The following is a 25,665-nucleotide window of genomic DNA, read 5'->3' on the forward strand; positions in this document are numbered from 1 at the left end:
GTTCTAAATGTAAACATGTCACTAGTATATTTTAGCCCAAATTGGTAGGAGCGCAGAATCTGTTCTTTGGTTTTCCATAAATGTGAGGCCAATCCTTTTACAAGCAGTGTCCTTCACAAAGGAAGCGCAGGTAAAATGTACAGTATTTGTTTCCAAGTCTGTTTGTTATGTCCCTCACACATGGGCGGATTGTCCTATCGAGCGATGAGAGCTGCCCTGGTGAGCCGGTCGGTGTGGTGCGCTGGGCCGGTGCTGCGGCTCCTCAGCTCCCTGACCGTAAACTAGTAATAGACAAGTATTCTGCAACAACCGCAATCTGTCACCTCATATTCAATGTCATCGAACATATAATAAAATATCTTTAAACTTCTTCTTTTGACTTGCACATCTGTACATCTGTAATATTTAACATTGTAAAGATTAGCCCTAGAAAATCTAATCATGATATCTTCATTGCTAATTTATAAGATGATCTCATTTCTGCAATACAGTACATATGAAACAGCTGTAATCCCACGGATGGGATCCACGGCTATAACAACAAATACAAGTACGGGGTGTTGATAGAAGGCTAAAAAACAAAATTTAAACTACAACTGGGCTGTTGAAAGCAAGAAGCCCAGAATGCCCGCGATATAACCAACACTCCTGATCCACAATCTTTACACATAATCTATTAGTCGCTCCACATAGTAAAGGTGTGGTTCTGCCTAGGGTTTTTTGTTTTGTACTTTGTATGAAGGAGGGCACCCTGTAGCTGAACCACTTTAATTTGAGCTACCTGTAGCTGAACCACTTTAATTTGAGCTATGGGGTCCCCCTTCTTCCTGAGCAACATACCTCTGAAGGTGCCCTCCAAGATGAACAACATGGCAGTTTAAAGGTACACGTCATGCGGGCAAATAGGAAGCTATGACTTCATTCGCATCCTTCAAACCTAAATGAAGAACCGGGGCACCTTCCGGGTAAGTATCTTGGGATAGCTTGGTGTCTGCGGAGCTGAAATTAACCTGATTCAGCTCCGAAGACCCACTGCTTCCCATCTAGGAGAGAACTAGTTTTGCTTTTATATACTCCTGCACGTCCCTCCCATTCCCCCGTCCCTTCGGTTTGACTGCTGAGTAAGATTTTCTGCAGACACGCCCCCTCCCTTAGTAGCCACGCCCCCGCCCCCCGCTCCTGCTCTAACAGATTTGCTGGACAGCCGAGGGACACTTAGAATGTCCATAACTTGGGAGGTGAGTCACATAGAAAGCTCAAAATAGTTGCGTTGACCTACAAATCCGCAGCAGAATGTCCAGTGAAAGTTTTGTTGTGCTACGTGGTGCCGTGTCTAAGATTTCGATGCTTCTGACATACAAACGAGCAAACACACAGAATTCAACTTAGAATTATAGTATAGATCAGATGGTTTGTGCACTTATATTCTTTATGGAGGTGATGTATATAACAGTTATCATGGAAAACCAGACAGTTACAAAGAGAATCAAGCACCAAACAGAATGAAGGAATTAAATAATCAGAGTTTATTTTGGCCGGAGCCAACAATAACACAATGCACAAATACAAGCTCAACTCACCAAAACAGAGTTACAGGGAGAATCCTAGGTTGCTTGGCGCTGCCATAGCGCTCTTACTTAGGATGTCTAAGATGACGATCCATCCGCCTCAGTGTATCCCAGTAATTTGGGATGAAAGCCTCTCGGTTCTCAGTTCAAATTTCCCACTAGTCTCTGACACCATGACTAGCCATGAACTACTGGATAATCTCTAATGCCTGTTGAGCTCTGATCAGCGTTGCCTTACCTACTTTCCCCAGCCTCCATCTGGAAGAATGGAAAACTAGGTGCAAACCAATCAGCGAAGAGATTCTCTTCGATGGCCAATCAGTGGCTGAGGGCTCATCCGAGACAGACCAATCAGGACCATGTGGTGACAGTGCTTTAGGACAGCCCACAGGAGTGGGCTTAAGGAGTGTGGGAATTTCAAACTGACCAATGATAATCAAGCCAACGGGGCTAGGACCCAGGCCATGGTTCCTAGTTCCCGCAGAGATAGGTGGCTCACTGTCGAGGATTAACAATGCCTCAGCTCTTGGAGTATGTGTTCCCCTGACATGATTCCACCCCTGCCCCACTTTCCCAGTGTTCCCAAGCACCCCACCTTGCCTAGAATATAGGATGGCCCAGGAATTCATTGTAAGCTAGCCAGGCTGAGTGAATTACTCTGAGATCAGATCCATTGTAAATTATTTTGTATTCGGTAGAGTTTTCAAATGACATGAAATTTGCAAGGAACCATTTAGGGGAGGCAGGAACTCCTGTTGAAAAACACTGCACAAGAGTGCCATATTTTGAGAGTTTTAAATAAAATGTGTGTGTATATACATATACACATACACATCTACTTATTTAAATGTCTATGGTAACATTCGATGCATTTCCGTTTTATTGGGCTACTTCATGTTGCTGTTCTTTGCATGCTACTTTGAATGATAATGTATTCCTTACAGGAGAGTGAGGTTGTGTGTGAGTGTAACACAAAAATGAGAAGGAAAATGTGAGTATTTTGCAAATCATTTATACTGGAGGTCAATCAAAAATGCATCTTTAAAAAATAGCTTAATTTCAGCCACATGCAAAATCCTTTATGAAATCAAAAAACTAATCATTAAAAATAGCTTAATTTAAGCCACATGCAAAATCCCTTATGACATTTCATTCATTACTTGTTTGGATGTTAGGAAGAAAAACTGCAGCATTGCAGATTTTTAACAACAACAGTGAAGCTTGACTCTACCTGTCTTTCCAACTATCGTCCTGTCTCCCTCCTGCCTTTTGCCTCTAAACTCCTTGAACATCTTGTATTCTCTCACTTGCTCCATTTTCTCAACACCTATTCTCTCCTGGACCCTTTACAATCTGGCTTCCGCACTGCTCACTCCACTGAAACAGCCCTCGCTGAAATAACTAATGCTGTCAGAGACCTCTGTCTTTGTCATTACACTCTGTACATATTACTCGACCTCTCTGCAGCATTTGATAATTTGGACCACCCTCTTCTCCTTCACATTCTCTATACTCTTGTATCTGTAACAAAGCTCTATGCTGAATCTCCTCACCTCTCCCATCGTAGTTGCAGTGTCTCTTTTGCTAACACTTCCTCCTCCTCTATCGATCTCACTGTGGGTTTAACCCTGGCCTCTGTCCTGGGACCTCTTCTCTTTTCTCTTTACACAGTCTCTCTAGGTGACCTAATCACATCTCTTGGGTTTAAATATCACCTCTATGCTGATGACACACAAATTTACTTTTCAACCCCTGACATTACAGACCAAAGTTTCTGAATGTCTCTCTGCTATATCATCCTGGATGGCCCTCTGCCGACTTAAACTTAACATGTCAAACACAGAGCTCCTCATATTTCCTCCCAAACCTGGCCCTACTACTTCCTTCCACATTCACCCAGTAGCACAAGCACGCTGCCTAGAGGTCACACTTGACTCCTCTCTCACATTCTCCTCTCACATTCAAAAGGTAGCTAAAACCTGTCGTTTTTGTCCTCTGCAATATTACAAAGATATGCCCTTTCTTCTGTTGCTCGACTGCCAAAACTCTGACACAGGCCCTCATTTTCTCCCGTCTTGATTACGATAACCTCCTGCTTTCTGGCCTTCCTGCCTCTCACCTGTTTCCCCTACAATCTATCCTAAACGCTGCTGCCAGAATCACTCTACTCTTTCCTAAATCTGTCTCAGCGTCTCCCCTGCTGAAATCCTTCTCCTGGCTTCCTATAAAATCCCATATAAAATACTCAATTCTCCTCACTTTTAAAGCTTTACACTCTTTTGCTCCTCCTTACATCTCAGCCCTAATTTCTCGCTATACACCATCCCGACTCTTGGGTTCTGCTCAAGGATGTCTCCTCTCTACCACTTTTGTATCTAAAGCCCTCTCCTGCCTTAATCCTTTCTCACTGAATGCTCCACACCTCTGGAATGCCCTTCCCTTCAATACCCGACTAGCACCCTCTCTATCCACCTTTAAGACCCACCTTAAAACACACCTGCTTAAGGAAGCATATGAGTAGCTCCATGGCTAATACTTTACACCTCATACATAAACCTTGTCCCCTTGCAGACGCACTTACCAAAACGCCCTTCTACTGTCTGTACATTCTTCTTACCTACTAATTAGATTATAAATTCTTTGGAGCAGGGACTCCTTTTCCTAAATGTTACTTTTATGTCTGAAGCGCTTCTTCCCATTATGTGTTATTTATATTATTTGTTATTTATAGGATTGTCACATGTATTACTACTGTGAAGCGCTATGTACATTAATGGCGCTATATAAATAAAGACATACATACATACAGCTATTGACTTTAAATTTAATACTTTGAATAGTCAGTGATATACTAGGACATATTCACCGAAGTGCAACAGCTTCACTACTTAGCTCAGAAAATTAAACATTTTCTAAACGGGTTTACAATATTAGTTAATGAGAGTTATATATCGAAGTCTCAATGACAAAATTGGAGCAAAATATATTTTTTAATTTATATTATGCTCTTAGAAATATAGTGCTATTTTTCCCTTCCGTTTTGCTCCAGTTTTCATGCTGGGGCACTTTGATCCTTACAATTTAGCCTTTTAAACATGTCACTGCCATTGGCTCTCCAGGATCCTAAGTGGAACACGGCCTTTCATAAACAAATTGCTGGGCCGTTTTCGCCAACGGTTTTTTGAGCGTTGCTATCACGGTATTCAGAAAGCCTCGGTTACGTGTAATAGCAAAATTCCCAAAATGGGCGCGTAGCCAGAGACGTGATGATCGCCTCTCTCAAAAGGCCTCACCAGAAGATTTGTTTTGGACGGCAGAGAGAGCTGCACAGAGAGAGCTGTCTCTCCCAGCCCATATCTCGCCAGCGATCAAAAGTTTTTAATATAAATTTTAGGTTTTTTAGTTCTTTTATTGGTGTTTAGGTGCTTGTGTATTTCTTTTATTATTGTGTATTTTTGCCTTAATTATTTTTATTAGGTTGACCATTGAGTGATATAGTGGCTTATCAGTCCCATGTTATATGGGTATGATATACCACTGTGCCAGTCAATGGGTAGAGGGTGCGTATAGTGGGTCTGGGGTGGGTTGTTAGGCCTCCCGGGTGGGTAGCGGGTGACAGGGGTTAACCCCTTAATTACTATAGCGTCTATTATCCACTAAGGTGATTAAGGGGTTTGGTCCATTAGATTGTATTTTTTCTTGTATTGTTGCTGGCATCTGGGGACATGGACCTGCAGTATGCTGACGAGGATGCCCTTCAGGATGGCAGGGGTAAGTTGAACGTTATATTTATTTTATTAATGCTGACTGGCTAATGTTTGATTTTATCATGGGCAAATGCACTATTATCCATATCTGGATAATAATAATTTTGCCCATTACTGTACTGTATGTGTTTGGGGGGGTTGTTAGGTGTAGATGAGGTGTATAGTAGGGTTGTGGTACTTTAAAATATTTACTGTGGGTAGCGAGGATGGGTGAAGGTGGCATTTGGCCCTTGGTGGGTGTTTATACCTACCAGGTGGGTAACGGCATAGGTTAACCCCCTTCATTACCTTAGCGCTATTAACCGCTAATGTAATGAAAGGGTTAATTCCACCCGAAACCCGCCTGCAAGGCCTAAACACCCACCAAGGGCCAAATACCACCTTCACTCACCCCCGCTTCCCACAATAAACATGGCAGTGATGGTTAACCCCTTCATTGCCTTGGCGGTTAGCCACTAAGTTTACGAAGTTGATTGCAAATGCATTTTTATTGCATGGGATTCATGCCGGGGGTCTCCGGTGCTGATATTAATGGGTATCAGCTCCGGAGATTCTCGGCATGAATCTGATGCAGGAAAAATGCATTCTAAGTCCTCTCTTGCGGCCTCTCAGCAGTTTCTCACCAGCCTCACGCCAACTTTTCCTGGCATGAGGATTTTGGGAGAAACTCGCCATTCTAGAGCCGCGATTAGCCTCGATAAGCTTATCTAGGCTACTAGAATTGCACAAGTTTCAGAACCTGCCGATAAGTGGCTTATCGCCCGGCGATCTTTTTTTTGATGGCTGAAAATTTGGGAGATTTATGACTTTATCGCCCACTTATTGAGGCTTACTGAATAACAGTAGGCATTTTGGCCGATAAGGGCTTGATAAGTGGCTTATCGAGGCTTATAGCATAGGCCCCTGAGGGAGTCCAGTATAAGTTGCTATGTATGAAACGGCGGGTGACAGAGGGCCTCAGTAACGAGGATTCCTGGATGCCGGCGGATCGGCTCTAACCGCCAATCTGCATGGACGTTCCTCTCAGGCTGAAGTGGCAGTTATCATAAAGGCCAAAGGTGTTGGGTTACTATACAGGACCTGCTAGGATCCCCAAATTAGCCTGGTAATACCAAGATAATGAGAGGAGATGCCCCAAAGTAAAGAGAAGGGGGCCGGGTCACACATCTATGAAGAGCAACTAAGTAAATGTACCTCTGTTCAAGTGTTAAGAGTGGGTACTAATTGAAGAATCATATTCATGTCTGTCTGATGTAAAATAAAGTGCAACATTGTCAAATGTGAATGTGCAGTCTCTGTGCTGGGGACACAAATAAATTACAGTTGTACTCAGTGGTGTAGTGGGACATGCGTGGACCCCCGGCAAAATTTTGCCGGGTGCTCCTGCGCATGCTCAGTCGGCGAGTAGATTGCCAGATTCGCGCATGCGTAGTCGGGGACAACAATGCAAGTGAGTGGGCCTCCCAAGAGCAAGGGCCACGGGTCCTATAGCTACACCCCTGGTTGTACTACATACATACATACATACATACATACATATGTTGTGACTACTCAGCCATTTTGCAGGGTCTCTCAGATGAAACCTGTTTATCAGGTTTATAATCAACAGAGCACAACACAAACAAGAACAAAACAGAATACCTATCCCCTGTCTGGAGCACTGGCCAACACTTTGCTAACTGCTATATACAAGTTGGATTGCTAAGCTGTTTACCAACACACAGCCCTGTACCTGTGTAAGCAGCAGCACCTGTAGCTCTCTCTGATGCTGTCAGAGTGTGACTATTGTCCAGGAAACAGCAAGGGGTTGGGAGTTGCTTGCACTGCTTTATTAAAACAGCAGCTCATTAACTAGTCCCCAGATGAGGAGAAATGGTACAAGCCTAGGAAGGTGCTGGGTCCTAAATACCTAACTTCTAGCACTTTATCTTTAGGTATATCACATATCCCTATTCCCTTCCCCCCCTTGCCCGGCATAGTCGGATGAGCGACTGTCCAGATGGAGGCGTAAACCCAGGATAATGCATCTACATTTCCGTGTTTGGATCCGGCCCTGTGTTCTACAATAAAATTGAACATTTGAAGGCGTAGGAACCAGCGAGTAACCCGGGCATTCCTTTCTGAGTAGCTCCGTGGCTGATACTTTACACCTCATACATCGACGTTGGCCCCTGGCAGACGCACTTACCAAAACGCCTTCCTACTGTATCTGTACGTTCTTCCTACTTAACATTTAGAGTGTAAGCTCTTGGGGGGGAGTGACTCCTTTTCCTAAATGTTACTTGTATGTCTGAAGCACTTCTTCCTATTATGTGTTATTTGTATTATTTGTTATTTATATTATGTTATTTATATCATGTCACTTGTATTACTGCTGTGAAGTGCTATGTACATTAATGGCGCTATATAAATAAAGATATACATGCATTCTCTATTCTGGTGCATGTACTTTAGAGGGGCATGATCTGTTATAAGGGTAAACTTTCTACCTTGCAAGTACTATTTTAAGGACTCCAGAGCCCATTTAATTGCCAAGTCCTCTTTTTCTACAATGGTATATTTTCTCTCATGGGGGTTTAACTTTCTGCTTATATACAGCACTGGATGTTTTTCCGCTCCAACCATCTGTGGGAGGACAGCACCTACATCAGAGGCGTCTCATTGGATCTAGAATTCTTTGGTAGACTCTGGAGTCACCAAGATGGGTTGTGCACACAATGCGTCTTTTAACTTTTAGAAGGCTTGCTCTGCTTGGTCGGACCACTTTAACATGACAGAATTCTTCCCTTTTGCTAAATCAGACAGGAGGTGTAGAGATGGTGGAACATCTGGTATAAACCGGCGGTAGTAGCATGCCAACCCAAGCAAGGCTTGAACCTGTTTTTTATTAAGTGGTCTTGGCCATTCCCTAATAACCTTAGGCTTTGAGACATGAGGCTTTACCAACCCCCTACCAACTGTATAACCTAAGTCTCTTCCAAACCTATGGCACACTTACTGGGGTTCGCCGTCAAACCGGCCTCAATGGAATTTAGGACTGCCTGGACCTTTTTAAGGTGTGAATCCCAGTCACTACTATGGATGATAACAATGTCCAGATAACTTGCATCATATTCCCTGTGAGGTTTTAGCACTCAGTCTATTAACCTCTGAAAGGTTGCTGGAGCCCCACGATGTCCAAAGCCTGCTATAGAGTCAATACAAGAATTATTACAACTCATGAGGGCCCATTCAGCAAGTCTCTTAGCTGCAAGACTAGGACAAATGTGTTACATTAGACAATGCACGTGTTATACTGTAATAGGAGGCAAAGTCTGCAACTCAAATACTGAACATATTTTTCCCCCTTTAATAAAAACTGCCAGGTTTGATGCAGTGTAAATCTCTATGCCTTTCCATCCTCATTATATGCAGGCACAAGATAGTGCAGTGCACCTAAACGTTTATTTACATTCAATAGAGAACCTTTTTATGTGCAACAACAAAGGCCATCAACTTTCAATTGAATAGAGTCGACATTACTAGGGTGGTGGTGCATGAAAGGTAACCCTGTACACAGGCTTATTCAAAAAGTATATGTTTAACAATTGCAGGCAAAATGTAAGGCAGCATGAGTCTAGGATTAAACATCCATCTCCCTCCCTCAAAATAAACACACTGTATTATATATTGATATCTCTCTATGACTTCCAGTACTGTAAAGATCCTTTCTTTGAGAAAAAGCTCATGTGCAATATCTCCCAACGGGTATTTGGTTTAACAAATTATATAAAGATCTGCCATCATGTTTTGTATATGTTACCCTCCATATCTATCTACCCTTCAATCCACTATAATACTGTAGGTGCAGGCAATTAGGGTAAGCAGCTGTAATCATTCAACTATTGGGTGGGATCTAATTATTATTGATTACCCATAAGTAGAGTAAGCCTGTGCCTAGTCATACTCATTATCCCTTTGCAGTGGCCATATTTACTAAGTGATGCTATGCAATAAAGCAATGGATCCCAACTCGAGTACTGAAGAACCCCCCACGGGTCAGGTTTTAAGGATATTCCGGCTTTAGCACAGGTGGCTTATTCAAAATAACTCAGCCACTGATTGAGCCACCTCTGCTGAAGAAGGGATATCCTAAAAATCTAAACTTTCGAAAGAACTATTCATCCCAAGGGCAGTACAAACGACAAGGGGTCAAAGAACTATTCATCCCAAGGGCAGTACAAACGACAAGGGGTCAAAGAACTATTCATACCAAGGGCAGTACAAATGACAAGGGGTCAAAGAACTATTCATCTCAAGGGCAGTACAAACGACAAGGGGTCAAAGAACTAATCATCCCAAGGGCAGTCAAACGACAAGGGGTCAAAGAACTATTCATCCCAAGGGCAGTACAAACGACAAGGGGTCAAAGGGCTCTTTACAGTAAGGGTAGTTAACATGTGGAATTCATTACCCATGGAGACTGTGATGACAGATACAATAGTTATCTTCAACAAAAAGGTTGGACATCTTTTTAGATAGATTGTGCCATTAATGTATTCGGAAGGAATTTCTTTTCCCCACATATGAGATATCATTGGATAATGTTTCACTGGTTTTTTTTTGTTTGCCTTCCTCTGGATTAAAATACTGTAAATATAGGATAAAGCAGCGGTGCGCAAAGTGGGGGGCGGGAGAATTTCCAGGGGGGGGGCGCAGCGGCTACAGAGGTCCCCCGCTCTCCCCCAAGGCATTTAAATTAAGTGCAGGGGGGACCGCGTGAGTCCTCTGCAGCTTCTCTTACCTGATCTTCGGCGACGTGTCGCCATGGTAACCGGCGTCACATGACCCCGTGACGTCATTTGACCCCGGAGTTAAAAACTTTGCGCACCCCTGAGATAAAGTATCTGTCATCTAAATTTAGCATAGGTTGAACTCGATGGACATATGTCTTTTTACAGCCTCATTTACTATGTCACTATGTAACCTGTTGGGGATTCTTGAGGACTGGAGGAGTTGCAAACCATGCAATAAGGCACATTCAGCTGACCCAAGGTATTTTGTCAGCATTATAGCTTGATGATAACTCGTCTGGTGCCTTTGGAAGTCGGGGGAGGCAGACATAGCAAATATTTTCCAAGAACACATTTTAACCCCTTCTCTTCCAGAATGACCAGCAATGCATTGCAGATCATTGTATCGCCGGATCCTACGGCAGCAAAGGGCTGCTAACCCCTAATTCCAGCACCGTGTGCTACTTAGTCCCTCTTTCCAAATTCACTGGCATACACCGATACATATGCAGACACACTGATACACACATTGATGCACTGATACACAAAGACAGCAATGTACTGATATATATATATATCTAACTAGCTGAGAGACCCGGCGTTGCCCGGGATGTGAACCGTGCTCACACTGACACACACTGCTCATTGTTCACACTGCACACTGCACACACACACACTGCACACACACTGCTCATTGGTCGCACTGACGCACACTGCGCACACACAGCTCACAGTGACACGCACTGCACACTGCACACACACTGCTCACACACTGCTCATTGGTCGCACTGACGCACACTGCGCACACACAGCTCACAGTGACACGCACTGCACACTGCACACACAGTGGTCACACTGACACACACTGCACACTGCACACACACTGCTCACTGCTCACACTGCACACACACAGCTCATTGCTCACACTGACACACTGCACACTGCACACACACTGCTCACACTGCACACACTGACACACACTGCACACTGCACACACACTGCTCAATGGTCACACTGCACACTACACACACACTGCTCAGACTGACACACACTGCATACTGCACACACACTGCTCATTGGTCACACTGCACACACTGACCATTGCTCACACTGCACACACTGCATACACACTGCTCATTGCTCACACTGCATACACACTGCTCACACTGACACACACTGCACACTGCACACACACTGCTCACACAGCACACACAGTGGTCATTGCTCACACTGCACACACTGACACACTGCTCATTGCTCACACTGCACAGTGCACCACACACACACACACACACACACACACACACACACACACACACACAGTTACAGACAATCTCAGACAGTTACACACACTCACACACAGTCACACACACTTACACACACTTTCACAGTTCCAAACAGTTTCACACAGTCATAGACACTTACACAGACTTACACACACTCACACTGTGAAACACTTACACACACTGTCACACACAGTTACACACAGTCACACACAGTCACAGACACTTACACACAGTTTCACACAGTCACAGACACTTACACACACTTACACACAGTCACAGACACTCACACACAGTCTCACACAATTACACACACCAGCACCAACACCCGCTCCCCCCCCCTCCTCCTGCGCAGGCAGCGGGGACAACGGTGGGGAGAAGGTGAAGCGGGGACCGGAGGGGCATCCCCCCTCCCATCTCACGTCCCGCGGCCTGTCACGCGGTGACAGGGGGGAGCCGGGAGCGGAGGGGCATCCCCCCTCCCAGCTCACGTCCCACGGCCTGTCACGCGGTGACAGAGGGGAGCCGGGAGCGGAGGGGCATCCCCCCTCCCATCTCACGTCCCGCGGTGACAGGGGGGAGCCGGGACCGGAGGGGCATCCCCCCTCCCATCTCACGTCCCGCGGCCTGTCACGCGGTGACAGGGGGGAGCCGGGACCGGAGGGGCATCCCCCCTCCCATCTCACGTCCCGCGGCCTGTCACGCGGTGACAGGGGGGAGCCGGGACCGGAGGGGCATCCCCCCTCCCATCTGACGTCCCGCGGCCTGTCACGCGGTGACAGAGGGGAGCCGGGAGCGGAGGGGCATCCCCCCTCCCATCTCACGTCCCGCGGCCTGTCATGCGGTGACAGGGGGGAGCCGGGACCGGAGGGGCATCCCCCCTCCCATCTCACGTCCCGCGGCCTGTCACGCGGTGACAGAGGGGAGCCGGGAGCGGAGGGGCATCCCCCCTCCCATCTCATGTCCCGCGGCCTGTCACGCGGTGACAGGGGGGAGCCGGGACCGGAGGGGCATCCCCCCTCCCATCTCATGTCCCACGGCCTGTCACGCGGTGACAGGGGGGAGCTGGGAGCGGAGGGGCATCCCCCCTCCCATCTCACGTCCCGCGGCGACAGGGGGGAGCCGGGACCGGAGGGGCATCCCCCCTCCCATCTCACGTCCCGCGGCCTGTCACGCGGTGACAGGGGGGAGCCGGGACTGGAGGGGCATCCCCCCTCCCATCTCACGTCCCGCGGCCTGTCACGCGGTGACAGGGGGGAGCCGGGACCGGAGGGGCATCCCCCCTCCCATCTCACGTCCCGCGGCCTGTCACGCGGTGACAGGGGGGAGCCGGGACCGGAGGGGCAAGAGCAGCACGTAGCATGTGGAGGGGGGGGGAGCTCACCTGTCCTGCCGCTGCCTCACTCATCCTGCCGCTGCCTCACTGATCCGGCCGCTGCCTCACTCATCCGGCCGCTCCCACGTGGATGTGAGGCGGGAGGCCGCGTGTTGTGGCCGCTCCCCTGCGTGTGTCCCGGGCGCTCGCTCCGCTGACTGTAGCGGCGCCGGGGTGTGAGCTTGGGGGGGCGGGGGGGTGTGAGCTTGGGGGGGGGATGAGCTTGGGGGGGGGGTGAGGTGTGTGTGAGCTTCGGGGGGGTGGGAATGTGTGTGTGTGTGTACACGGGACTCCGGGTAAGTTCGGGCACAGGGAGGGTGGGGGGGTGTGGAAGTTGAGGTACGGTCCAGCTGACGGGGGAGCGTGAGGGGCACCGGGAGGGGATTGTGTGTGTGTGTCCCCGTCCGTGTCCGTGTGTGTGTGTGTCCCTGTGTGTCCTTTGGCCCGTCACTCCGCCTCAGGCCAATGAGAGGTGTGCGGGGGCGGGCCAAGGGACCAATGAGATTTCCCCTAGGGACACCGGACATCCAGGCAGGCAGGCAGGCAGGCATACAGTGCTTTCACTAATATAGTATAAGATGAGATACCCAGGTTTGCACATGAACAGTCTGACACATGACGATACACACAGAGTTGCACACGTGTATCTCCTATTCTATGGTGCAATGCCTGGTGTTAAGCCAATTATTGCTAAGTGTTATTGCTATGAAAGGCACAGGTGGTATCTGAAGAGCTTCAGAAGCCCAGAGAACTCAGATTGTTTAAATATTTCCCTGAGGCAAGTTCTTTCAGGAATTAAGGGGTTAACTAAGAGACATGGTACCCATCTCCCAGGTGTGCCTGGCTTACATCTAAATAACTCACCACGTTTTACTGCCTTGTTACTTCCAGATGTCCCACTAAATCAAATTACAATCCTGCTGTCAGAAATCACAATAGCTCCCAACAGTCTCCATGGAAACGGCCATGAGTTTCAAAGCAAGAGTTCTCTTCTTCTACAGTGACAGAATCTACTCGCCCACTTTGTCTTTTCATCTGCCCATGTACAGTACAGAGCTCCAACACTGAAACAGGATGCCATTCCTACATGGCGGAGTTCTATTGTCTTGCGCTTTTCCAACATATTTTAGTAATTAAGTATATTTTATATTTTATTTTTTGTTGTTCCTGCCATGCTATATTAAGCTCTGTACAATAGTTCTAACTTCTCTTTTTGTTATATAATATAGCATTTTGGAGATATTTGCTTAGGAAGTGCTTAGATTAAAAGGGATAGGACAAGATGGTTGTCATTCCCTCAAGGTGGAATAATAGTTTATATTCAGCCCATATTTATTATACACTATATATTAGAATTTAGAAGACATTTTCAATAAACCAAAATATTTTGCATTCCTGTGTCTTTCCCGAAAACTTTTTGATATGTACTGACCTTTACTAACTTTGAATATTGTATTTGCTTAGTTTATCATGGTGCTCTTTTTGTAAACACTGCAGGCTCCTCTAGTAAGGAAAGGGTTCATGGTTTCACATTGGCTCACACAAACATATTGATAGTTAACAGTATTCAAACTAGGATGTCTCACTGTATCTAGTGAGCTGATTATTAACCATTTCAAAATGTTTCAGCAGCCGCGGAGAAAGAAAAAACAGAGCGCTATCAATGCAAAGAAAACGATTTATTTCTTAGCTAAGTTAATACAAATGAGTTTAAAGAAAATTGCAAGGTCATAGAGAGCAACTTAACAGTGGAATGCAAAATAAGGCTGACACTGCCACAGTATACAGTTCTTGCAGATGGAATTTTGTGAACACTTATAACCACATTTTGCAAACCACAGCTGTTTTGCGCTGCAAACATACAGTAACCTTTAGCCCTCAGAGGAGTTCAAGGTGCACAGTTCAACGTAGTAAAACCTAAAATGCTAATCATCAAAGTCTAAATATTACAAGCTCTATACAATTTATTTATTTTAATTCTCCCTCACTGATCCTACCCCTATATGTGAAGCTCCTCATTGGTTCATGTCACTTTTCATACCACAATCAATGGTTTATTTCATAATTTCTCTTGTATCATTTCTTTTTATTCATTTATGTTCAAATTGCTCCACTGTCAGCTAACAACCATTTCAAGAGTTTGCTACAGTATATGGTTACTAGCTTCATCCCCATTGCAGGTTCACACCAACCCCTTTAAGCATCTATCATTATACTATTATTAGACATATGTGTGTTGGAGCTGTTTTTTTCTGAGCGCACCCACTTTTTTTCTTTATCAATACAAATATTTCAGAGCATTCAATATATCGTATACTGTATATGATCAAAATATGTGATACTTTTGTTTTCACCCTTACTAGTCATCAGTGACCTTTCCTTGGGCGCAAATGCAGCGGCAATTCCACATTTACATGAATTAGTTGGAGATATCAAACCGTTTAAAAAAGAAAAAAAAAATACAAAATCCATGCATAAAATACCTTTACAGCAATATTTTCCTTAAGCAAATGCTGTTGGATAATTGTGCAATGCAAAAGGTGATATGGTGGGAAAAAGTAACTCATGTGTAACTGGTACTGTGTACATAATGGGAAGCCAACTCCAGTCCTCCAGTCAAGAGCTACCAACAGGTCAGGTTTTCAGGATATCCCTACTTCAGCACAAGTGGCTCAATCGTGATTGAGCCACCTGTGCTAATGCATGGATATCCTGGAAATCCTGCATGGATGGATATCCTGTTGGTAGCTCTTGAGAACTGGAGTTGTCTACATGGAATGGCAGAGTTCAGTAGGATCCCACGTGGTACCTGTTAAGTGAAACACCTTGTGTTCCTTTGTCTCTGTAGGTTATATACCGCGCTATGTCACCTCCTTATTCCGCTGAGGATCCCTACAGCGAAGAAGCACAGGACCAATTGAAAATCACCAACCTGCGGGTTCAGCTGCTGAAGCAACAGTCATGTCCCTGCCAGGACAAGGACCCGGAAATCAAACCTCAGTCCCTGGCACACTATGCCGTCTACGACTACATCGTCAAGGGCAGTTGCTTCTGTAACGGACATGCAGATCACTGCATCCCGGTGGAAGGGTTTCGGCAAATCAGGGCAACTAGCAAACTACAGGTGGTGAGTATAAAAGTTATATGTTTTTTGTTTTTGACCGATCATTGTAGCTTTCAATATTAAAAGCTCTTTATAGAGGAAATATAACTTCAAATAATATAATCACTGAAGGATACCAGAAGTGTACATATATGTGGGGAGGGGGCCGGGGGGGAGAGGAACACTTATGGAACCACCTGTTAAAATTCCCAGTGCTGCATCATTTCAACCTTTGTTCATTTCTGTATCTAAATCCATCTATGTTTCTCTCAGTCCTCTCCTTCGTCCTCTCCGTCATTCTCTCTTACTCTATCACGGCCTCTCAGTTTATTTCCATTTGTTACCTTTCTTTCTATGCCTGTTCTATATGTTTTTATTAGATTTCAAGGATGATCTATTTTTAATATATGCCTCTTTGTTTTCCTTTTAAACAGAAAAAAAACACTGAAATGTACAGTATGTAGGTAGTCCTGGGGTACCCTTTTAGCCAGGTGTTCAGTATTGAACCGGAATGTCCAGTAACAAATTACAGGTAATACTGGACATGTATGTGACCGGTATTACCTCTCTGGACATAGTGACCTGACCGAACATGGCATTTCCATGAGCAGGGAGAGAGCAGAGCAGTTGCTGGGGTCTTGGCAGTTTCCTCCATCCTGATTGGCTGCATTACCCAGCAGCATCCCAATCAGGAGGAGGTGTCAGGAGCCCGAGGGTGGGGCCAAGGAGAGGAGGAAACAGCATGGAGGTGAGAGAGGTGTGTGTGTGTCGAGCGCGTCCCACGTTTCATCATTGCATCCAGTATTTTTGGAGAAGCCACCTGGCAACCCTAGGTAACCAGTGAAAGCATTAACATCACATCAGCAACTGGGAAGCCCACACTCTTTCCCTGGACCGTGTTTTAGCCATTGCTTTCTTTCCCCACTCCAATTGCTTTCCACTTTATGTATCTTGTGCAAAAGGAAACGGCAACACGGAAAATCAGATAGTGTCATCCTGCACACCTGAGGCAAATAGCGGTAACACTTATGATTAGAAATGCAAACATGAAAATGACAACATCACAGAATACACAGGATCAATATTACATTTTATTCAAAATAAAATCAGATTAGACAAATCTTCTTCATTAGTAAAAGAACTATACATTGTCAGTAAATAGTAGAGATTTGTTGCATTAAACAGAGGACTCACAAGGTAATCGTGCTCAATTTAAATGCTGTCAGCTCTGCAATAATGCTGTATATCGCTGGGATGCAATGCTGTGCTATAATCGGCTGTTTTTTCTTTGGCTGGGAGAGATAGTTCTTTAGGTTTTTCAAGTAGCTTAAGTTGCTGTTATTCCAGAAAGACACGCTTGCGTGAGAGTTACAAAACAGGAGCCAGGAGCATAGCTCGGAGTGATGGTGTAACTGTAGCCATTCATTAGTAAGGATCTGTAATCAGCGGCATGTTCGTGTGCTGACATTTCTGGGATGGATACCGTGATATCATACAGAGGGGTCACAACGTTTTCATCAAGCTTAGCACTTTGTTAAAAATACAAGTTGGTATTAGAAATTGAGTCACCTAAATGCATAGATACAGCTCAACCCGCTTATAACGCTGTGCTTGGGGTCCAAAGAATCACATCGTGCTATAAGCGGATCGCGTTAGAGATATTGAACAATTGTATGCATTGTACAATAAAGTATTTAAGATACCGCTTAATTAATTATAATGAATAATATTTAATAATATTATTGGTATAATAATTATAATATTTAATATTTAATAATATTATTGGTATAATAATTAATTATTATACCAATAATCGTGTTGTAAAGTATTCATAAATACGCAAATTGGGAGCCACGCTTGCATCGCGTTATAAGCGGATTCGCGTTGTAATGGATCGCGTTATAACGGGGTTGAGCTGTATGTGTTGTAGCAACAGAAAATGTCTTGCTGACAGAGGAACGACTTCCCGTTGATTACAGATTCAAGTGAAATATAAAAGCTTTTGGAATATAAGCAGTGGACTTCTTTTCATGATTGGCTATAGCAGCCCCATCTGTGTAAATCTCTTTAAAATGTGATCTACCTCACAATGACTGAGCCACTGATTGAGTCACCTGTGCTGAAGCAGGGATATCCTGAATACATGACCTCGGGGACTGGAGTTGGCCACCCCTGGTCTGCAACACGAACCAAAACTAAATGGAATTCTTGTACGTAAGAGGCTTCAGCCTTTTAAAAAAAAATTAAACCTGCCTATTCAAAAATATAGAAAAATGTACGAGCGCAGTAGTGTGCATCTCTGCAAAACCAAATCTAAAACGGAACATATCTTTATTTTCTCAAGAGACAGCCACATTTGATTTGGGATTTAATTTACGATCTGTCTGAGTCTTCTGGGACAGCACAAACATGCCCATCGACCCCTTTATTCCTACCTGAGGTTTTTCATGGCAGCAGCAAGGGCGAGGGCAAGATTGTGCAGATGAAGCAAAAGCCACAGGAATGTGCAATAACTCTGAATGCACTCCAGTGTCATTGAGGATGATAATACACATCAATGAGATCTGCCACCTGACCTCTGAGAAAAAAACAAGTATATCTCAAGTATAGGGAGGAGGAGCGTCTCAGTGAGTGAAGACACTGACTGGCACTGAGTTTGACACAGGGGAACCTGGTTCAATTCCCGGTGCCGGCTCCTTGTGACCTTGGGCAAGTCACTTTATCTCCCTGTGCCTCAGGCACCAAAAACATAGATTGTAAGCTCCACGGGGCAGGGACCTGTGCCTGCAAAATGTTTCTGTAAAGCGCTACGTAAAACTAGCAGCGCTATACAAGAACATGCTATTATTATTATTATGTTATTTTATATTTGTTTCCTGTATAGCTCCTACAGTGTGCACAAGCTTGCCTAAATGTATTTAGAGTAAAATTCCGCAGGTATGCTACAAACTGTATATTTTATATTCCCCAACATTAGGGACCTAATACTGCAATAGTGAAATAAATACATCAAAATAAGTTACCTGTTAATAATGATAATAAGAGCTAGGTAATGGTGAGTGTCCAAAGAATAATTTGGTAGTTCGTTGTATTTCTTGTAAATTAGCTCAGGGGTCTTCAAATCAAATGTTTATCTGAATGAAACACCTAGAACGTAATGCCATATCATATTAATTCTTCACAAGAAGCTATCTATTCTCAGCCCTTACGACAAATAGAATACAAAAATGTAGTCTTTCTTAACGCTTAGGGAAGTAGAGCATGAATTACCGACATCAGAGGCCCATTACAGACCATACATAACTTATAGTAACCTTATTTCATATAGAGCTTTTCTTTCAATAGGCCTCAAATGTTTCAGAATTGCAATGTAGCGTGTGGTACACAACACTGTACATAGAATTGTACAGGCACAGACCCTCCTACCCTGACACGCTTAGTGCTTTGGGCACAGGGAGATAAAGTGACTTGTCCAGGGTCACAAGGAGCTACCTCAATGTCAGTGGCATTGTGTTCAGTCAGTGCCTTTACTCACTGAGCTGCTCCTTCAGCCCCTGCAGAACAGAGTAAATCACCAACACTGGGAATTCCTCCACATAATGCCACTTAAACTACATTCTTACCATATTATGGTGCTTCTCCATATATAAAACATAACAACTCTATTATAAAATGTCCCTAATTTATACAATCACATGAGCCAAACTCAAATGTATCTGAAGTAGAACATTAAAGCATCAATCCCCTCTAAAGCATGCAGCATGTTCCAGGTAATTACCTTTTTTTAATTTTATTTGAATTCCTAAAATGTAAGGATATAGTTATTATTATTATTATTATTATTATTATTATTTTACTTTCTTTTGGTTTGGCAAAACAGATTTTTGCATGAAAATGTACAGTTTACCATATAAAAACATAGTTTTAACATAGTTCTTCTGATAAACTGAAAGTAGATGTTGTGTACACTGTAACACTGCAACTGATTGCACAATGTTTTCACACATTTTTTACTGTACATATTGATTTATGTTTCGCCTATGGGTAAAAAAAAATATATTAGTAATGTAAATAACCTGGGACTTTCCCAAACCTTCATCTAAAACGTAACTTTATGTGAAATGATGAATTGGGCCATCCTATATGGTTACCATACTTGCACTTGACACGTTGAAATTGTTGATTAAGAAAAAATGGCCAGTCCTCTCTCCTTCCCTGGGACACTTGTCCCCATTCTCTCCTCCCCCCATCCTCCTATTGGCATCCCTGCTCCCAACATCCAGTCCCTCTTATTACTGGAATTGCTGCCAACCTCCTCAATAAAGGAGGAAAAGAACCTTTAACACTTTAACTTTAATGCTCTTGGGCAAATAAACTAGCTTGTTACAGATACATCCCGCACACCCCCCAAGGCTCATCATGGCACCCATGGGGTTTAAACCTTTTTGAAAAAACGAGAAAAGCTCGATCAGACTGTTAACTAAAGAATCTACTGTATTTTGGAAAATTAGTAGGCCTTTTTTTAGTGGCAATGTCAGACTGTTTTTAACTTATTTTTATCTTTTTTATGGTGAATTTTTCCTTTTCTCCAACTGTTTTATACTCTTCTAAAAATGGTAAATGGTGTTTTTCCCCCTTCCCCGAACGTTGGCAATTTACTAAAAGTTTGAAAATGCCAAAAATAAAAACTTCTTATTTTATTTAGTTTTCATGGCATTTTTAAACCTTTTGGAGAAAATGTCCTTCTTCGTACATCTTTCACCCATGTTGCTAACCTTGCCCCATCCCAGCAGTGGAGCGGCTCTAATCCTGTTTGTCTAAAGTATAAGCTCTGTATTGCCCAATTCCTTCTCCTTCTGTAACCTTGCACTGTAAAAGGATGCGTACGTTCCTCACATATGAGTTGCAACTGTTTAGAAGGAAGGGTTGATAGTCTGTGAGTTGAGGGACATATCTAGTTGAGTGAGAGGACATGGTATCCCCCTGAAACTCAAAGCAATTTCATGTGAACTAGGGACCTATTTGGTACCAAGCTCTAGACTAACTTCAAGCTACAAGTGTTCACTGGGTACAGGACATTTTATATAGGGTTCAGCAAACATGAAATCTTTCATCCATCTGGTATATGAATGCTAACTGTCTGAAATACTGTGTGGCAATGTCAATACCATTGGGAAGAATAAGCCTTTTGCAGAGTTCGGATAACAACATTGCATAAATGAGATGCAACAGTTGGTTACATCAAAGCTGTTTCAAAAGACTTAAAAAAAGACAGCGGGGTCAATGTATCAAGAAGGTGGTCTGCGCTTGTGCATTTGCCGTTGATAAATTAGCATTTTTTTCTGTCTGATATGCAACGTATTTTATTAAGAGGGTTTCTACTCTTGTAGAATTTAACGCATGCTGTGCTCGTATTCTGTATGTACTAAAGAAACGTCCAGATGATAAAGAAAACCAACTCAGAATACAGCCAAGAAAAGTAACACAATCCGCAAATCTCTTAAAACAAAAACCTGTGTCAACATGCATATGTAACTCCCTCATCTTGCTGGAGATCGGCGCAAAAGTGCACAAAAAAAGGCGCACCCAAGAATAACACATACATGCAGCGCAGGTCATTTTCAGCGCGAGATGACAAAACGACTTTGTGCCTAAATTTCTGCATGAATACATAGAGCCCAATATTTGTAACAAGACAAGGTGAATAGAGCCAAACTATATATAAATATCACTACCCCTGCCCCTGTCCCCCCCCCCTGTGCTGTTAACTAATGTAAACTAGATTTATTTTTATACTAAATAGCAGAAACCATTCTGCACCATTAACCTTTCATACTGAAATACTTCATAAAATGCCCCTTTTAAAAGATCGCTTACTGGGTGGTGATACCATAATATGCTTCACTGAACTTCATAACTTTAAGTAGAGATGCCTGTAAGTTATGTGAAGGTATAGATGACATAATAATAATAATAATAATAATAATAATAATAATAATAATATTTCTTATATGGTTGACAAGTAATGCAGTGTGTATATAGAATGCTGCAGTTTGCAATTTTGTAATGTTGACACTAACAATGTCAACTTAGTTTTTATGCCACTTATTTTCTACTTAATGTCTACTCTACTGTAGCACCACAGAGTAAATACTAATCAATGCCAATACATATTTACTTTGTGCAGTGTGTGACAGCTACATTCACATTATTAAATAAAATAAAAAGTCTGTTAGTTAATCTTTGGGAGGCCTGCCCTATATATTTAATTCAACTTTTTATCCAGCATTTTTTGTGACTTGAAATACTTCTTACATAGAGGGTGCATCCTTAGACTGCCTTGTGTTTTCTTTCTTCTCATCTTGCGCGGACCAGAGAGGCCAAACAGATACAGAAGCTTCAGTGGACATTGATTCTCCCAATGGGATTAATAGTAAGCAGAACCGTGACCCCATTTAGCCAGTTTCTCAATCCTCTCTCCTCAATGAACCTTTGGAACATCCAGTGAAAAACAGCTGTAGCACTAGTCATTGCACCATACCGTCTCTGTACTGCAACAGATGTGCCCGCTACTATGTTAAGAAAGGGAAAATCCACTTTCCCTTAAAGGAGCAATTCATGCTGTTTTCATTTTTTTTTTTTACACCAGTTTGAAGCAGGGGGTCTTCAGAGCTGACCCCCATCAATTTCAGCTCCGTCGATCCCCTGCTTCCGGAGATACCTCGTAGGGGTTCCGGTAGCTGCTCCGGCTAAGCTCGCTGGGGTTTAAAACGTAAAGCTCCAATCTCACATGGGCCAATTGGATGCTGAATCAGATGACAGCATGGCTTTTTATTGGCCCACAGACCGCAATAGCTTTGAAACTCTGCCATAACTTGAACTTTGCTAGCCGAGTGGAATGGCTACTGGCACCCGCTACAGAGATAAGTATCGCCACAAGCAGGGGGTCCCCTCAGCTGATATTAATGGGGTTCAGCTCCGGAGACCCCTTGCTTCAATCCAATGGGAGAAAAATGAAGAAAAAAAACCCATCTTGTGTTGCAGCTTTAAAATGTAGAATGGCTACAGGAACAAAAATCTGCCCTGCATCTGTACCAAGTACAGATTTTATATTCCTTTTCAACCATTTATGGACACATATAACAAAAATAATAATCAGTTTACAGTGAAACACATGAAGCACCAAGTAAATAAATAACAGCTGCAAACAGTGTGTACAGACAGTTTAAAAAATATAGTTTGTGAAAGGAAATATAGGGGAAACCACCCCAAAACAAAGGGAGTAATCACATGGAAAGATAATATAACTTTATAATATTGCAGAGGGATTGAAGGGTGGTTTGGAAGACATGGCAGTCATTGCAGTCTTTCATGACTAAATTACAAACTAGATTTATACCTCCTCATGAATTAAGTAGAAATAGCCGTGTTAGTCCAGTTGTGAAAAACACAAAAACACAGCGCACACCGCTCATAGTGCATTAAAAAATATATTAATCAATTGTGTAATACAGGTGAGTATTAGGCGTACATCAAAAGTGAATTATAACAGCATTTCAGGGGTTGTTACCAAAGCGCCAACCAGGTATCTCCAGCACGATGTCATCTGGGTTAGCCACAAGCTGATGCCTCCGGGTCTTGGGATACACCTCTAGTACCTTTAGGCAGTGTCTGCTGATTAGACGAATTCCGTTGGTGGGAGTGATGGCTGGCGGTGATTCACTGCGTGCCTGCAGCCGCCAGTCTCTCTGTCTCACAGTCCGTGACGTCACTCTCCCACGACAGTGGGAATTGCGCGCCTCGATCTCCTCACCGATCAGAAATTCACATCGATAATGGATTTCAGGATGTACTAGTTCACTTGAATATTGAATCGCAATCTATTCCAACGCGTTTCGAAACCGCAAGGTTTCTTCATCAGGGAATAATATACATTGAATCTCATAGAATTGAAATACTCCACGCTCACTCCCGATTGGTCCGTGGCTCGAGTCCTCCAACCAATCCGAGAGGAGCGGGGAGGAGTCAGTGACTTGAAGCCGTCACTCAGTATGTATGACAATTGAATCAAATATTACATTAATTAAACATTACATATATTTTAATCAAAAGAATCAAATGTATATATATATTGATTAAAATATATGTAATGTTTAATTAATGTAATATTTGATTCAATTGTCATACATACTGAGTGACGGCTTCAAGTCACTGACTCCTCCCCGCTCCAATCGGGAGTGAGCGTGGGGTATTTCAATTCTATGAGATTCAATGTATATTAATCCCTGATGAAGAAACCTTGCGGTTTCGAAACGCGTTGGAATAGATTGCGATTCGATATTCAAGTGAACTAGTACATCCTGAAGTCCATTATCGATGTGAATTTCTGATCGGTGAGGAGATCGAGGCACGCGATACCCACTGTTGCGGGAGAGTTTCGTCACGGACTGTGAGACAGAGAGACTGGCGGCTGCAGGCACGCAGTGAATCACCGCCAGCCATCACTCCCACCAACGGAATTCGTCTAATCAGCAGACACTGCCTAAAGGTACTAGAGGTGTATCCCAAGACCCGGAGGCATCAGCTTGTGGCTAACCCAGATGGCATCGTGCTGGAGATACCTGGTTGGCGCCTGGGTAACAACCCCTGAAATGCTGTTATAATTCACTTTTGATGTACGCCTAATACTCACCTGTATTACACAATTGATTAATATATTTTTTAATGCACTATGAGCGGTGTGCGCTGTGTTTTTGTGTTTTTCTCGGCTCTAGCTCCAGGGGGTGTTTGAGCCACCCCTGTTTCCACGGCTGCAGATGCTCTTTTCCACTTTATCTGTAGGATCACGTAATATCGTTATTATTTGATTTATCACGTCACTTCAGTTGGTTTTTATAGTGGTTAATATTGAGTTAGATTTTAGTTGCGCACTTTATTCACCTTGTTTCACGTGATAGTGCAGAGTCAATGGTTACTTTGGTATTCGGGGATACCTTTTTAATTTGGAGTAACAATAGATATTATAGGACAAGCTATGGAGAGTTTTCCTCTCTTCCTCTGGTGTAATTCAGTATTGCTGACCTGAGGAAGAAAGGAGAAATCTCAAATAATATCTATTGTTAGTCCAAATAAAAAAGGTATCACCTAATGCTGAAGTAATCATTTACTCTGCATTACCTCAGGAAAATCCAGCTAGCGAGACCAGATCAAATGAAATGTTTGCTTATTTTATACATGAACATGTGATTGGTTGGTTAGCCACAAAATATGAATTGACTTGATTGTTTTGAGGAGAGGATTGAGAAACGCTGTCACTTGTATAGCCCTATCTTAATTATATGTTTGTTTGTTTTTTAAGAAGTAGGTTCTCTGCAAAGGATATGTTTAAACATGTCCTGTCCATGTGTCTTGTGTGCAGCAGTTGGGAAACAAGTGATATATTCGAAGCATGAACTGTAAAGGGAAATTCTAGTGGGATTTGCAGGAAAAGCAAATAAAATGATTTCCTCTGACAGGTATCAGATAAAGACAAGACCTAGCTTTCAAAACCAAAATAAAACCTTAATGTTAAAAATAAGTCTGGAGAGCAAATTAAAACATCTAGATAAAAACAAAAGCTCAGCAAGGAGTGGAGCGGCAGTATTCTGATTTTAGTATTACACTGTTCTTATTGTTAATATCAAGACACGTTGTAGAGTCTCTAATAGCCCCAGACAGGAACCATAAGACACACACCATGAAGCTAGTAGCGGTATGGATAAATGCACTATTGAGGCGTCAAGGAGTTCAATATCTAT

At 43.4% G+C, this 25,665-nt stretch overlaps 1 protein-coding gene across 1 annotated transcript in view; it reads left to right on the plus strand.

Annotated features, from left to right (window-relative positions):
- NTN4 (netrin 4) overlaps positions 1-25,665 on the plus strand; it is a 159,206-nt gene that overhangs the window by 70,364 nt on the left and 63,177 nt on the right. Inside the window, exon 3 of the mRNA XM_075600401.1 lies at positions 15,614-15,892. Coding sequence (XP_075456516.1) covers positions 15,614-15,892 — 279 coding nt within the window. The remainder of the gene's footprint in view (positions 1-15,613; positions 15,893-25,665) is intronic.

Source organism: Ascaphus truei, chromosome 5 (assembly GCF_040206685.1).
Source record: "Ascaphus truei isolate aAscTru1 chromosome 5, aAscTru1.hap1, whole genome shotgun sequence".
Lineage (NCBI taxonomy): Eukaryota > Metazoa > Chordata > Amphibia > Anura > Ascaphidae > Ascaphus > Ascaphus truei.